Below are 17,736 nucleotides of genomic sequence, written 5' to 3'. Positions count from 1 at the left end.
CAAAGTTTCAGATGACATGCCGAATCTTCGCAAACGTCTAAGAAAGTAGAGGCGCTGCTGTGTTTTCTTCGTAATTGCTCTTACATGCTGGACCCAGGACTGGTCCTCTGAAATGATAACACTGAAGAAGTTGCTGACCTACTCCACTACTGATCCCCTGCTGAGGACTGGCTTATGGATCTCCAGTTTCCTCCTTCTGAAGTCAATAATCAACTCCTTGGTCTTGCTGATATTGAGTAAGAGATTATTGTTGTGGCACCACTCAGCTAGATTTTCAACCTCCTTCCTATATGCTGATATGTCACTACCTTTGATACCATTGACAGTGGTAAACATGGTATTTGGAGCTGTGCTTAGCCTCACAATCATAAGTATAAAACAAGTAGAGCAGAAGGCTAAGCACACAGTGTTGTGGTGAACCTGCGTTGATGGGGATTGTTGCTGCCAATCCAAACTAAGAGGGAGGAAATCGTGCATCCATTTGCACAAGGAGGTATTGAGGCCCAGGTCCTGAAATTTATAGATTAGTTTTGAGGGGATAATAGTATTGAATGCTGAGCTGTAGTCAATGAAGAGCATCCTGATGATGCATCTTCACTGTCCAGATGTTCCGGAGTTGAATGAAGAGCCAATGAAATGGCATCTGCTTCGACCCGTTGTGACAGTAGGCAAACTGGAGCGGATCCTGGTCATTTCTCAAGAAGGAGTTGACACTTTCCATCATTAACCTTCCAAGACACTTCATCCCAGTGGATGTAAGTGCCACTGGACAATAGTCATTGAGGCAGGTTACCACTATCTTCTAAGGCACCAGTATAATTGAAGCCTCCTTAAAGCAGATGGGTACCTCAGACTGCCAAGTGAGAGGTTAAAGATATTGTGCACACCCTTCCCCTTTCAATAATTATAATGATTAATATTTATGATGCAGAGTATCAGTCCTGGGGGAGACTGCAAGTAACAGCCTACTTGCAAAAATGCTACCATTAATGCCAATCTTTTATTTACAAAAAGGCAAACAATTCCTCTTCAAACTCAGAAACTGTATTCTAATTCTGCAGAATTTTTTTGCATCCAGGGTTTTTTTAATTTTGCATTTGACCTAAGGATTTAAAAAATAAATCATGTTGCATGGTGTCAGCGCATAGAATGTGGAATTCAAAGTGTTCATATTATTTAACAGTTGTTAAGGCATGATACATCTCTTTAATATAGCTCATTGTAAGACCCAAGGCTTCCTTTGCCAAGAGAAATTGAAAGTATACAACCAATAGGATTTGGCTGCCAGTCTCCAAACTACACAGCAGTTGAGTGATACACCCCTGCCACATGGTCTCAGTTGAATGTAGAAATGCACAGTAGGAACCTGAAGGTTTCATGTTTAATGATACATATTGAGCAAGGGCAGCACCCAGCGACATCAGGGTAATTATTTATGAGTGCAGTTGAATGCAACGGTGACATGCCTTCCCCATTATCGAAGGAAAGAAATCTGTCATTCTCACCAAGAAAACATGATTAAAACAAAGTTGTTGAAAGTTGTGACTGAATACAATGAAGGAAATGGTTTATGGCCACAATCAGATTATGAAAATTGATCACAAATGCTGGTTTAATTACATCCTGTGGTTTAAAGCACTTCTATTCGTACACTACCTGTCCAAAATTCACTATTACATGTTCCCTCACAACACCATCCATAGATGAACTAACAGTTCTGCCCATTTATCTTGACACATGATTATTACACAAAAGCCATTCACACAGTTGGGCACATGCTGGTTTCTTTGAGAGTCCATTCATCCTCATTTTGTATCCCTCTTTCCTATTCAGCTATTTTTCTCTCTCACAACTCACTTTGCCTTTTTTTGCTGTTAAGTTACACCAAGGGGTAATTTACAACAGCCAGTCAATCTATAATTTTGGAACAGGGCAAGAAATCAGAGCATTGAGAGACGGTCAGGGAGAGATGAGGCAGACAGTGCCCGTGGTCAGATCCGACCCGGAGCTATGAGCTGCAGTGCTGTTCTCACTCATTGTTCAGTTTGGCACAGCCCATTTCCTATGCAGCCTCACAGAGAGCATTGCATCCACCAGTGGACAGCTCTCACTCATTCATTCATTCTTACCCATTCTAGAACAAAATGCAAAGTACAAAGCAATGGTCAGGCAATACAGATTTCTGAGGGCACAGGTGCAGGGAATGATGCCAGATAGACATAAAGTATAAAACAGGCTTTTTGACCCATAGAGTGCATGCTGACTATCATTAATCCCCTTTTATTCTCATCACACTCCCATGAACTCTATCCACATTCTATCACTCGCCAACACACTGGGGACATTTTGCAAGTGCTAATTAATCTACTAATGTGAACATCTTTAGGATGTAGGAGGAAGCTGAGGCACCTGCAATATCTCCACATAATCACAAGGATGCCTCCTGAAGTACATGCATATTCCAGCTATTGCTACTCACCTATAAAATTATTGGTTCCCATAATGGGCCTCTTTCCTGTGTGTATGCTCAATAACAATGTATGTCATACATTTGTATTACTTAATACTGCACAGAAGGAGACTATTTAATCGATTGGTTCCATGCCATTTCCCAATAGATCTCTCACCAGTCCATCCTCCACCTTTCTCTCACTTGCCTGTCATATCCCCTATTATGTTTGGCTGCATACCTACATTTTTTATAATAGCTAATTAACCATCGATTTTTGAGAGGTTGGGGAAATTGGAGCAATTGGTAGACATCCAGTTGGTCACTGGGAGAATGTGCAACCTCCTCATAAGGAAGCATCTTAGAATGCAGCGAAGCTGGCAAGTCTGAATAGCCACTCCTTTGAACAGCTGTCATTATGAGGGAGCAACACCTAACTACCAACTTTATGGTTAATCCATCTATCACTATGATTATTACTTGAAATTAATTGCAAGGCTCGTTGATGTATCTCCATTGGTGCCTCAGGAAGAGAAGGATGTAGAAGTCACCCAGGCCCACTAGGTAGCAGTGTTCTTTAGAAGACTACTGGAAACAGCTTCACTGTCAACAGCACAACACTCCCAAAAGGTTAAAAGTGGCCCTCAATATCAGTGAAAAATGTTGGTATCTCTTCTACTTCCGGCCTTCCACTTGTGCACTTCACAGCACACTGAGGTTTAGTTCTTCTGATGTTTTGACAAATATGAATACATCCACCGTCTTTGCTTTATCAACCTGAAAGCTCCTAAGACAGAGTAAACCATCATTCCATAAAACATATATTTGCCACAAATATTTCAGAAGGAGCTGACATACCAGCTCCAACGAAAAGCTTTCTTTGGATAGAATCATAGCTTTAAATGTTCAGCTGAACCATGCCTTAATCTTACATCTGTTCATTGTTCAGTTTCCCAAGCACAAAGCCATCAATCTGTATTTTACACATTCAATTTGAAACTAAGTAAAATTACCTTAAAGGGAGCCCCTTAGCCCAGGAGGCTATGAAAAATCTAAATATTAAATAAAGCTTTGCTCCCAAGTCATTTTAACCCATCAGTTGGCAGCAATAGTTTATTTTAAATGAGAAAGAAAATAACAGGGAGTGACAAAGATCAAACAGCAAGGTTGCCTGAGTCTCATCTGGAAAAAATAGTTAATAAGCGATCATGGCTTAATAATTGATAAAAATAGCAAAAACAGAGTTTAAGCAAAAAGCAAATGTTTTATTTCTGAAAATTGTGTATCAGTTCAATGTTACTAAGGCAGCTAGATAAAGTAATTTGAAAGATTTAACATTGCTTTAGGCTTTGAAAGAAATGATTTTTTTCTGTTTCTTATGCAATGTGGAAGGTCTTATAAATGCAATATCAGAAAATCTTTCTGTATTGCAATAGGTTATAAACATTACAAGGTCATAAAAATATTGCCATATTGCCTTGCAGAATACAATGGTTTTGTCTATGTCTGATAGTTTTATAAATATTACATTTACCTGTAAAACACTGCTGTTGGCAGCAACCCTGTTAATAACTTTCAATAATCAGGGATTACGAGAGAAAAAACTAATTACCAAAAACATGAGAGCAATTGTAAGGCAAAAAAACAGACACATGAAAATGATTTTAAAAATTGATCACATTTGTGAGTTGATCGAAAAACCAAATAATATCTGAAAAAATGCGGGATAACAAAAGGATTCCATTTAGGTATGGCAGGGTATTTTACAAACATCAATGGTAATGAAAATTTAACCAGTCAAGGTTCTTCAAATTTGTATGAAAACCATCATCTCCCTTTCATAGTCTTCAGGCTAACCAGTGTCTAGATATTAACTTGATAAAGAAAGCAAGAATTTGCAATAATATGGCATTATTTACCACTATAGAGCATCCCAAAATACTTTACACCTAATTATATCATATATGAAGTGTGACCACTTTATGAATGTAGAAAACCAGAAGACAGATTGTACAGTGAAGGATTCTACAAACGTCAATATCATAGTGATTCAATAATTTGTTACAATGACGTAGAGTGATTAATATTATCCTGAAGAATGAGAGTACCGTAATTACTCTGCTTTTAAAATAATGTCAAATATTCCTTTACACCATTCTGGGAAAATGGACGCATCCTTGATCTAAAATCATACCAAATAGAATATTGCTGACAATGCAGTCCTCCCTTAGCTCTGCGAGTATCAGCCCAGCCTAAGTTTCTGAGCTTGTGTTTTTGCAATGGCATTTGTCTTCACTATTTTCAGACTCAGACCTATGTGTGCTGTCCAGTAAACTATTGTTAACAACAGTACTATTAGCATCAACCATAATTTTGTTAATCAAACATGTTATAATATCTCGACATATACGTTAATAAAGTCAGAAAGATGCATTGTCTGTCTGAAATAAACACTGAAAGGATATGGTTGAATCATTCCTTTGGTTGCTCATTCCCTTCAGTGACTGGGAAGTGATATTGTAGTATGTGGTATGATTTCAATGGACTCATTTATATTGTTCAACACTAAACAAATACCTCAGCCTTTTGTGTCAGTATTTATTCACATCACATTCTTTTATTGCCTCATGCTTTGGGGAGTAATGTATTTTGCTGCTTACAAATGGAACATGTTTTTTTTCCTGAGTGTTTGAAAAGCTGTTAATTCACTCCCGGAAAGTGACTTTTCAAATTCTGTTTATTAGTCAATATGATATTAATGAACAACAGTGTCAGACATTTCAGCAGGTGGTGTCATTTTAGAGTTGTCTTCAGATCACTAAAAATGAACAATTTATGCGATTTGTTGTGATAAAATTCAGCAAAGCCTCAACAATAAAGCAATCACAGTGCTCTTTATATATACAGCAAACAATAGTGTATCTCACTAGAAGTAAAATGGTTTTGACTTTTTTATGAAATAAGAATATACAATACTGGAATTTATCAAATGAGGAAATACATTGGCCCAGATATGATATGGAAATTTGGAAATTAATGTGCATAAGTGTCAACCATTCTGGGATTCCCAAACAAGTTTACGAGATGTGGAAATCCCAAAGTTTCTGGCAGCTGTTTACCGAAGTTCTCATCATTGCAGTCTGCCACTGGATTCTTCATGAAGACTAATGATTAAGCATGAAACTGCAGTAATTCACAAATTAATTAGAAGAATCTTATTTAAACAATCTGTGACTGGTAGGACCTAAAGCAGGTGTTCTAATTGATCCATTTATGTGATGGATTAAAGTGTGAATTGGTATTTTTGGATTTCAAAGTTTAAATAAATTTATTATCAAAGTATATCATCATCATCATCATCTCGTAGTTGAGAATGATTCTTCTCCTGGTGGTAAATCTGGTCACTTGTGAGTCTTGAGATGACTGAGGAGGTTGATCCATGATCCATAAGTCCTATTATAGTGTTGACAAGTGGAGGTCACTGAAGTGGTGGTGGATGTAGCTGGTTGGGCCTTTCCCAGTCTCTTCTTACATTGAAGCTGCTTAGTCTCAGCAGTACAGTGGAGGTATTAATCCAGCTGTGCAGTCCCCTCATAGACAGTCCTTCTCCTGCTTTCCCTATCCTGTGCTAATTTCTTGCATCCACTCAGGTTGATGTGGCTCTTCCTCAGTTGAGTCTTGATATTGTCCTTGAGCTGCTTTTTCTGTGCTCCACGATTGCGCTTTGCAGCCTTGAGTTGGTCGAACAGGAGGTGTTTAGGGAGTCAGGCATATGGATGATGTGGCCAACCAATCACAATTGGTGTTAAGGTATGACTGTGGTTATGGAGGTACTGTTAGCTTCCTCCAGGATGCTGGAGTTAGTACGCCTGTTCTTCCAGCTAACTCTCAGAAACTTTCAGAGGCATCTTTGGTGGTAGGTTTCTAGGGATTTTATGTGCCTACTGTATGTTGTCCATGGCTCCGCTCCATATAGCAAGGAGGGGAGGACTGTAGCTTTATAAACAAGAAGATTAGTGTTGGTCTTGACATCCCACTCTTCAAAAACCCTCTTTCTCAGCCTGGCAAAAGCTCCGCTCACACAGCCTATTCTGCAAATATTTCAAGGTCAATGTTGGCTCTTGAAGAATGAAGGCTGCCAAGATATGGGAAATGATCAGTGTTCTCCAGAGGGATGTTGTCAACTTGGATGGCTGGAGGTTTGGGAGCTTGAGAAGGTTAGGTTTTCTTGATGTTTAGATCAAATCCCAGGAACTTGTATACTCTGGCAAAAGCATCCATTATGCATTGCAGATCCTCAGAGTGAGCTACGATGACATTGTCACTTACATATTGCTCCATGCTGGAAGTAGTTGACACTTTGCTCTTTGCCTTGAACCTATTAAGGTTAAAGAGCCCCCCCATCTGGACTCCTTGTGGGTGGTTCTTGGCCTGTGAGGTGAAGAATGGTTGCCATGAAAATGGCAAAAAGAATTGAGGCAATGATGCATCCCTGATTGACCCTTGTCTCAACCTTAAAAAGAACTATTTCAGAGCCACTGTTGCTGATGACTGTTGCACTCATGTTATTGTGTAAGAGCTGCAGGATCTTGAGGTATTGCTTCAGGAACCCAATTTTGTACAGTACCTGCCAAAGGGCAGAACGATTTACAGAGCCAGATGCTTTGGTAAGGTCTATGAAGACCATATAAATTGGGAAATTTTGTTCCTGGATTTCTCCTGCAATTGGCGTGCTGTAAAAATCATGTCAGATGTTCCTCTGGCTGAACGAAAGCCACACTGAAACTCAGGCAGGAGATCTTCTGCCAGTGGCAAAAGCTGATCACATAAAATTCGGGTGAGTACCTTCCTGTTATACAGAGGAGGGAGAAGCTTCTATAGTTTTTGCAGTCAACTTTGTCATCTTTTTTGAAATGTATGACAATCAGGGCGTCCCTGAATTCAGCTGGAATCTTCTCCTTGCCCCAGATCTTGACAAGTAGGACATGAATATGATTTGAAACTTCTGTGCCACCTTCATTGAGGATTTCTGCTGGAATTCCATCAGGCCCAGTGGCCTTGTTGTTCCTCAGTTTCTTGAAAGCCATCTACACCTCTTTGATACTAAGGGATTTACTCATGTCCTCCTTCATGGGTCATTGTGGGAGCTGGTTGATGGTCAAAGTACATGTACAGTATGTCACCATATACAACCCTGAGATTCATTTTCCAGTAATACAAGAAACACAATAGAATCAATGGAAGACTGCTCCCAAAGAGAAGTTGATGATGATTATGATAATAATAATAATAATAATAATAATAATAATAATAATAATAAATAAGCAATAACTATATAATTTAATTTAATTTGCTTTAATAGTTTGAATTCATTTGTAAGTTTTAAATTATTCTATGAGTTTTACAAATTTTATCTTACATGCTCCATTTCAATGTTATTTTAATCAGTGTTTAATAGTTTGGACTGTTTTTTGAACTCTGAGAAGATTCACAAACAGTCCTTTTGACTGCCTTTTCAGCCAGCTATGCCTTGACTATCGCTATGCTGTCTGTCTAAGTTTATAATTCAGCAGCATCAAATGGGGCTTAATCTGAACGCTGTAGGAGCAGAATCGACCATTCCAGCTGATTTGTTTTTGTTCTCAACACCTTTGCCCTCACTTCTCCCCATAACCTTTGATGCTCTTACTAATCAAGAACCTATCATCCTCCATTTTAAATATATTGAATGACATGGCTCCACAGCCATCTGTGGGCAATGAATTCCAGAGATTCACTACCCTCTGACTAAAGAAATTCTTCATCACTGTTCTAAATGGATGTTCTTCTATTCCGAGACTGTGTTCTCTGGTCCTAGATACCTCCCTCTACAGGAAACATCTTCTCCATGTCCACTCAATCTATGCCTTTCAAGATTTCAGAGGTTTTAATTAGATCCCCTCTCATTCTTTTAAATTCCAGTGAGTACAGGCCCAGCACCATCAAATGCTCTTCATACACAACCCCTTTCAGTTTTTGAATTATTCTTTTAAACCTTCTCTCCAATGGTATCACATGCTTTCTTAAATATGGGGTCCAAAACTACTCACAATACTACAGATATGGATTGACCAATACCTTATAAAGCCTCAGCATTATATCCTTGCTTTTATATTTTAGTCCTCTTAAAAGGAATGCTACCATTGCATTTACTTCCCTTACAAACAACTCAACCTGCCAGGTAAGCTTTAGGAAGTCCTGCACAAGGAATCGCAAGTCCCTTTGTACCTCTGATTTCTGAATTTACTCCCCATTTAGAAAATGGTCTATACCTTTACTCTTTCTACAACTTTCAAGTATTGTATTCCATTTGCCACTTCTTCCCCATTTTTCTAATCTAAGTCATTCTGCAACCTCCCTGCTTCCTCAACACTACCTGTGCATCTGTTTATCTTTGTATCATCTGCAAACGTGACCATAATACTATCAATTCCATCATCCAGATCATTAACATACACTGAGGAAAGAAGTGGACCCAACAGAGGCCCCTGCGGAATACCTCTAGGCATGGACAGATAATCAGAAAAGGCCCCTTTATTCCCTATTTTTGCCTTCTGCCAGTCAGCCAATCTTCTGTCCATGCTAGCCTCTTTTCTGTAATACCATGGGCTCTTACCTTGTTTAGCAACCTCATATATGGCACTTTGCCAAAGGTCTTTTAAAAATCTACACTGTGTCTCTTATGTCTATCCCAACCATTATTTCCTCAGAGAATTTCAAGATTTGTCAGGCAAGATTTCCCCTTAAGGAGATCATAATGAATTCTGCCTATTTTGTCATTGGCTCCAAGTACCCTGAAACTTCATCCTTAATAATGAACTCTAACATCTTGAAAGCCACTGATTTCAGGCTAACTGGTTGATAATTTCCTGTCTTTTGCCTCCCTCCCTTCTAAAGAGTGAAGTGATGTTTGTAATTTTTTTGCTCTCTGGAACAATTCCAGATCTACTTGTTCTTGAAAGATTACTGTTAATGCCTTCACAATTTCTTCAGCAACCTCTTTCAGAACACTGGGGTGGAGTCCATCTGGAGCAGGTGACTTATTCAACTTCAGACCTTTCAGCTTCCTAAACACTTTCTTATTAGAAATAGCAACTTCGCTCACTTATGCCCCTGACACTCTTGAATTTTGGCATGCTGCTGGTGTCTTCTGCAATGAGGACTGATGCAATATCCTTATTGAGTTTGTCGACTATTTCTTTGATCTCCAATATCATTTTTAGCAGTCCAATATCGATTGTTGTCTCTCTTTTACTGATTATCTGTCTGAAAAAAATCTGGTATCATTTATATTATTAACTAGATTATACGTATTCATATTTCATCTTTTCTCTCCTTATTGCTTAATTAATTGCCTTCTGTTGGTTTCTAAAAGCTTCCAAATCCTCAAGCTTCCCTCTACTTTTTGCGATACTGTATATCCTCTCTCTTGCTTTTATGCTGTCTTTGACTTGGTTTCTTGTCAGTCACAGTTTTCCCTTTAAAATGCTTCATCTTCTTTGCGATGAACTAATCCTGCATCTTCCAAATTACTCTCAGAAGTTCCAGCTGTTGTTGCATTAGCAAAATCCCTGCTAGTGTCCCCATTGTTTAACTCCTCTCTTATGCCTCTGCAGTTACCTTTACTCAACTGTAATAACGATATATCTAATTTTAGCTTCTCCCACTCAACCTGTATGGTGAATTCTATCATATTATGATCACTGCCTTCCAAGGTTCCTTTACCTTAAGATCCTATTACACAACATCCAATCCAGAATTGTCTTTTCCCTAGTGGCCATCACCACAAACTGCTCTCAATAGCCATCTCATAGGTATTCTACAAGTTCCTTCTCTTGGGATCCAGCACCAACCTGATATTCCCAATCTATCTTCATATTGAAGTCCCCCATGATCTTTGCAATTTTGCCACTTTTACATGCCTTTTCTATCTCCTTTCAGGCCTTACCTATTTTTATTCCTAAGACCTACTTTGATTCTTTAGATTCAATTTTAACATCTTATATTTGGAATAATAAGCAAGCTTGTTTAAGTAAAGTTCACCTACAAAGAAATAAAGAGATGGGTGGATTAGCCCTACCTACTTTTAGGTTTTACTATTGGGCTGCCAATATAAGGAATATTACTTTCTGGTCTTATTATATTTATCGTAAAGATTGCCCATTATGGGTCTCCTTAGAAGTTAATTCTGTAAAAAATTCCTCTATCGTCTCTCTTCTTGGATCATATTCTTCTTCTTTTTCTATCTCCTATTGAATTTGTACCCCACATCCTGCCTACTGTTTGGAGGCCTGTATATAACTCCCATTAGGTCTTTTTACCCTTGCAGTTTCTTAACTCTACTAAAACAGATTCTAATCTTCCAATCCTTTGTCACTTCTATCTATGGCTTTTCACCAACAAAACCACCCCACCACCTCTGCTCAGCTGCCTGTCCTTTCTATATGATGTGTATCCTTGTATGTTAAGCTCCCAGCTGTAATCCTCTTCCATCTCTAACTCTGCGATGCCCACAACATTGTACCTGCCAATTTCTAGCTATGCTACAAGATCATCTACCTTATTTCATATACTGCGTGCATTCAGATATAACATCTTCAGTCTTGTATTCACTGCCTTTCTTTTCAATCTTATCTCCATGTTTCCTGATAGCAAATTCTTATTCCTCGTTGAACTTTTTATCTTACTCTTTATTCTGGAGACTTCAATAAGCTCTTCTGCACCCTCCTCTTCTACTTCATCCATCCTTTTTCAGCAGTTGAACCCATTCCCCTCACCCCAGTCACACGATTCGTCAGAACCCTGGTCCCAGAATGGTTTTGTTGAGCTCGTCCCATCGGAACAGCTCCCTCCTTCCCCAGTACTGGTGCCAATATCCCACTAATTCAAGCCAATTTCTCCCACACCAATCATTGAGCTCGGTCCTTTGACTCTGTGATCTTACTGGAACTGCGGCAATTTGCACATCTCAGTTATCAATCCAAAGATTATTACCTACTTAGTTCTGCATTTTAATTTAGTCCATGGCGGTTCAAATTCCCTCAGAAAAACCTTGTTCCTCATTCTTCATACATTGTTGGTACCCACATGGACCATGACAACTGGATCTTTCCTCCTCTCTCCATATTCCTTGCAGATCAGATGAGAGGCAGACAACACAGCCTTTGTACTCTCGACCTTTGTGACAGAGAATTGTGTCTAATGTCCTGATTGAATTATCCCTAATTAGAACTACATTTCTCTTCTCCTCCCCTCTTAAATGGCTCCCTGAAACTTGGAGACAACATTCGGTTGCTCATCCTTCCTCTCAATGAGATTTACATGGGCAACATCCTGCCTTGCAGCTGAGGGTGAGGGCTAATTTTTGCAGGAAATTCTTAGCAAAGGAAACATGAAAGGTAGGTGGAAAGGAAGGACAATTTGCCCACCGAAGACTGCAAAATCTGATCTGTTATAGTACATCTTACAAAGTTTGTTCACTGAACTTTATTAAGCTGTTCTCTTTTATATATTTTGCTAACATGCATTAATCTTCAATATTTTTGTATCTCTGCAATGTAACTTGTATTGAGACTATATATTAACAGTGATTATGTTTATAAGCTATTCAGTGGATAAAAAGGATTTTTAGATGTCCTGAAGACATCAGAGATGCAAATCAACCCCATTTTAATTTTTCACTTTCAGACCGTTGTCTTTCCTTTCCATTTTGACATAAGATAATAAATAGTTAAGCAACTGAGAAGTTCTGAAAGATCAACACATTTAGGTTGGGTCTAATGTGATTTGCCAGTCGATTGAACTTTTATTTTTTTCTCAGATGTATTGGGTTAATATAGCTAAGCATTGTTTAATGATATTGTATATCAAGTGTTGTATCCTTCAACACAATAAACTGAGGCATAGAAATAAACAATATCTCTTTGTTCACTTGTTAAACTGCTTTAATCATCAAAATGGATTTAGGGTGCAAAATTCTCAGAATAACCTTTACATTTTCATATCTATGTAATCCTATCAACTGCATAAACTCAAATAATAGAACACTAATATTTATCATGATGCTTTTGATTTGTAGAGGTATTTGGTGTATTTATTGGTTGCCCCTTTTGAACAGTAAATGGTGGCTGGTCCACATGGACAGAGTGGTGGCCCTGTAGCACTACCTGTGGTAGAGGATGGCAGCAAAGAACACGTACTTGTACCAACCCTAGCCCTCAGAATGGTGGATCATTCTGTGATGGAGAGAACACCCAGAAAACTGCCTGCACCATCTTGTGTCCAGGTAAATATTTAACTTCTAATTGTTTTCATATTTCAGTTGCCCATTCCCAATTTTTGTTTGGGACCATGCATAAGCTGAAAAAGTAGAGATTCAGAATTAATCAATCTTCGCAATTAATAGATATTCATTCATTTTCATTCTCTCACACACACACACACATCTAAACATGCTAATAACTTCATCTGCAGAACTTTGTCAGGAACAGTTTGTATATCTTTAAAAAAAACGTGTGATTGAGTAGGAGATCAAATGAGAATGAAAATTGGTGAGAGTGGGTGGAGTTATGTAGACAGCGAAACAAAAGCTATCGAAGAAGTGAGATTTAAGTGCAAATGTAAAGATATACAAACATAGAAAACATAGAAAAGCTACAGCACAATACAGGCCCTTCAGCCCACAAAGTTGTGCCAAACATGTCCCTACCTTAGAAATTACTAGGCTTACCTGTAGCCCTCTATTTTTCTAAGCTCCATGTACCTATCCAAAAGGATAGAAACATATGAGTTGTGGAGTTACAGTGAGTGAACATGAAAGTAATTGGCTCTGAACTTGAGTTGTAAAAATGAATACAAGTCAGTGAGTGTCTATGTGATGGATATTAACTGTCCAGGGCCCAGGGGGACATTTTACTAAGCTCAGCTTTCTAACAGAGCAGCAAACTCTTCCAGGGTCAACGACTTCTTTTTGAACAAGTTAAAGTGCCAACTAATATTCCTTGCTCAGCCATTTGTTTTAAGCAAGTGAGCAAAAGGGTCTTCATTGGCCCATTATTTAATCAAGAGAGAACAATGGGGTCTGCTTCTGTTTAACTAAACAGTGCATTCACCTGTAACTGAAAAATGTCACATTGTGTGAAGTCAGCAAGCAGCAAAAAAAACAAGTATAACTGTAAGAGAACAAGTGGGCTTATTAGGAATGACAGAGAATGACTAGACTCTATTCCTCTGCTTTTGATTTCTACAATGGACAACTCCTTCATCTGCAACATGTTAGTATGTTTTTTTTTGGTTATTGCGATTGCACCTCCATTTTGGAAATCCTTTGTTTCTGAAATCATTTGTAATTTGGCAATCCTTTATAAGATAAAATTCTCAAAACTTATTTCAATGTATCACTAAAAGTAAATGAACAGTGTTTAAACTACTATGATAACTGGAAGTATGTCTGCATTGGTTTGGGGGGCACTGCTCAAATGATGGGAATTAGCTGCTAAACTCACTGTGGAGGATAAACAGGAAAGTAATCTAGCCTTTAATGAGTAGTTGGCTACAGTATTACCTCCCTCTTGTGCATGTACCCATAGCCATCTATATCTGATAGGGCTTAAGATCTTTATTTGAGCTCAGAAACTCACAGACAGCAAACCCAATGCCATCACATCTCTTTGTGATTGAGTGGAAGTTATACAAGGAAGATAGAGTGCAAACATGATAAAAAAAAAAGTAGAATACAACATTTCTACTTACCTAGGACACTTATGATAGAAAACATCCCAGGTGCACCACAAGAACATTTACTAATATTAACAATGGGTCACAATTCAAGCAGAGAGTAGTCAACAAATTCTACCCCTATACCTCTATATTCAAGGGTCTCCCTTACTGTCTTGTAGTCACAGCTCATGCACAACAAAGACCACTCAGCTGCTCGAGACTTTAATGTAGCTAGCTAGTTTGTCACTATGTTCATTATCACACTCAGATAGTGAAGGATATACTTATTAGAACCATGTTACACTTTCAGACATACAATCCATATTGTGCACACTTTCAGTGACCAATTTTCTTCTTGAAGCTACTTCCAAATAAATACATGCAAGCTGGACTCCAATTGATACAGATCACCTAAATACAACTAACACTATCTAATTACAATTAACACAAACCAATACATGTCACAAGGATACAATTAACACAAACATACAGTGCAATAGCACCTGATTTTCAAGGCATTTATAATTGTTCAATGTTTTTGACTAATAAGTATCCTTTTGTAAACTATTGTCTACTTGTGGTGAACTACGTATACCTGTCTGGACACGCCCTCTGATGACTGCTCCTGTGGCTCCTCCCACAGACCCCTGTATAAAGGTGATGGATGTCTGAGCCCGGCCTCTGCTGTAAACAATTTCTTCCATGATCATTTGAATGAAATGTTTGAGTAGATTATATTTAGAAAATTATAGAATAAACCAAGCAAATTTTTGTTTTGGTTTCTCCCAAGATAAGCATTGCAGCTGGACCTAAAAGGATTTGTCAGATCCAGTGGTCCAGGGTAAGAAGTCAATGGTGTAACAACGGCAGCAAATTTTGCTTAAAATGCATCTGTTAAAAGTTGCAGAATATCATGAGGCATGACACAGCAGCACTATTAAAGAAAAATTGCCTCTACACAAAAGAAGGAGCTATAATGGAAGGTGACCAAAGGGTTAGCTTTTAGGAACAATATAAAAGAAAATAAGAATGGGGGTGAGTTGGAGTGTGGGTAGGAGGTGGTAGGGGATGTATTACGGGAATGAAAGGTGATCTGGTATGTAAGCAAAATCTGCTAGAAATTATTGTGAAAAAGGAAGATGAGTTGATGTTAACTGATACCTTAACTTTTTTTTAAAATTTCAAGTATTGTTAAACTTTTTATTCCTTTCCAAATCTATTCTCTTGATTTTAATGAAAATTGTACAATAACATGGTCAGTTCTGTTCATAGGTTATGTATATTTATAATTTATTTTCTTCTCCATGTTTAGTGTATATTAATATGCTAGTAAATACAGGGAGAAACAACAAAATTTAACAGCATGTTCTCTGTGATCTAAACTTGGAATTCCAGCATGAGTTTTTCCAGCATGTTCTTTCACATTTCCAGCATCTGCTTCTGCAGTTTTTTGTTTACTGATTACATGATGAAACAATGTTTTCCTAACTTTTCTGGAAATGCAATTTTAATGAGAGAAAAGATCAGTGAGAGTCAAGAGAATTGTGTGTGAGCAGATAAACAAAAGATTTTGAAGGATTGAAATTTCTGCCCACTGATACATAAGCTATGTCTCTTACTAAATCTAACTACAGAGTGAAGCAAGTAGCAATAATCTGACTCTAAGGCCTAATATTAAGAAAATAGATTTTTGTGAGTATCTTTGCCACCTCTACCCAGCTCACACCTCACCCTTTACTAATGGGTACTGAACATCCGAAAATTAGTGGCTTGTTCTGAATAAGATTTATACAAAGATAGCACTTAGTTTTGTTGTCAATCTCCATTTTCATTTTGTAGTTATTTGACATTATCCTGTGCTATTCTCCTCAGATGAATAACTAATAATTTTTTTAATTAAAACCAATGAAGGAATTAATTGTGAATAAATATTTCTTTATGTTAAAAAAAGGTCATAATTATAATTATTTTGTCAATAAATTGTATATACTTTTGACATGGTTGATCACAATTGAACTTAATTTTAAAAGATAGATAAATTAGTCTTGTGTAATGTTACAAAAGATGTACAGACAAAGTGTGAAATTGTACTCCCACCACAAAAGACATTTGAATTCTGCTTTCACTGTGCAGTTTTGCTATTGTACTAGTGACCAAGGAATAATTGATCCATAGGATGAATTTGTTTAGAAGTATTCACGCACGTGCAAGGTGTGTATTTAGTTCAGCCATAATAAGCTACAAAATCAAGGAACAGAGCAGGCAATGAATCAAACAAAAGTCAAGTGAATGATATATCAGGATGCAGTTTATTTACTATAGCTTAGCATTTAAAATCATCATTCCCACAGCCCCGATTGAAGAGCTACAGATCATAGGTCTCTGTACCTTCCTCTGCAACTGGATCATCAACTTCCTGACCGGAAGACCAGAATCTGTGCAGATCGGAAATAACATTTCAACCAACACTGGTGCATCACAGGGATGGGTGCTTAGCCCACCACTCTTCTCGCTCTACACCCATGACTGTGGTTAGGCATAGATCAAAAAGCATCTATAAATTTGCTGATGATACAAGCATTGCTGGAAGGATTTCAGATGTTGATGAAAGGAAGGTACAGGAGTGAGATATACCAGTTAGTTTAGTGGTGTTACAGCAACAACCTCGTGCTCAGCCTCAGCAAGACCGAAGAGCTGATAGTTGACTTCAGAAAAGGTAAGGAATGCAACCAATCCTCATAGAGCACTCAAGTGAAGAGAGTGAGCAGTTTCAAGTTCCTGGGTGTCAATATCTCTGAGGACCTAAGTTGGATGCAACATATTGATGGAGCTATGTAAAGAATGCAAGATAGCAGCTATATTTCATAAGGAATCTGAGGAAATTTGTTTTGTCAGCTAAAACACTCAAAAACTTCTACAAATGTATCATGGAGAGCATTCTGACTGGCCACATCACCATCTGGTATGGGGGGTGGGGGCTACTGCACAAGATAGAAGTAAGTTGCAGAGACTTGAAAATTAGTCAGCTCCACCATGGGTACTAGCCTCCTTAGTATCCAATACATCTTCAAAGAGCAGTGACTTAGGAAGGCAATCAATAAGGATCCTTCCACCCAGGACATGCCCTCTTTTCATTGTTACCATCGAGAAGGTGACGGCACACACTCAGCGATTCAGGAACATCTTTACCCCTTTCTCATCCAATTTCTAAATGGACATTGAACCCATGAGCATCACCTCAGTACTTTATTATTTCTGTTTTATTTTGCACTACTTATTTTACCTTAATTCTTTAATACACATACTTACTGTAAGTAAGTCTTTTTTTTCTCTATATGTATTTATCATGTATTTAATTGTACTGCTGCTGTAAATTTAAGAAATTTCATAACATATTCCAGTGATATTAAACCTGATTCTGATTCATATGGTCATAGAATGTTAAAACTTCAAGAAACCCTTATGTGAATGTTATTGGATGGGGAAAAGATTGTGGAACTACTGATGGGAGATCTGGAAAATATTTTTAT

The 17,736-nt window shown here is 37.9% G+C and overlaps 1 protein-coding gene across 5 annotated transcripts in view; it reads left to right on the top strand.

The window, feature by feature from the left end:
* The window catches only part of unc5a (unc-5 netrin receptor A), a 607,644-nt gene that overhangs the window by 448,970 nt on the left and 140,938 nt on the right, over window positions 1-17,736 (top strand). For 4 of the 5 annotated variants that reach the window (XM_073067589.1, XM_073067588.1, XM_073067586.1 and 1 more), the window contains one exon: window positions 12,606-12,773. The exons of the other annotated variant lie outside the window; for it this stretch is intronic. In XM_073067589.1, the coding sequence (XP_072923690.1) occupies window positions 12,606-12,773 (168 nt within the window). The remainder of the gene's footprint in view (window positions 1-12,605; window positions 12,774-17,736) is intronic. 5 annotated transcript variants of the gene reach the window in all.

Source organism: Hemitrygon akajei, chromosome 15 (assembly GCF_048418815.1).
Source record: "Hemitrygon akajei chromosome 15, sHemAka1.3, whole genome shotgun sequence".
Lineage (NCBI taxonomy): Eukaryota > Metazoa > Chordata > Chondrichthyes > Myliobatiformes > Dasyatidae > Hemitrygon > Hemitrygon akajei.
Note: the sequence above shows the minus strand (reverse complement) of the source record. Positions and strands in the feature narration are given on the sequence as shown.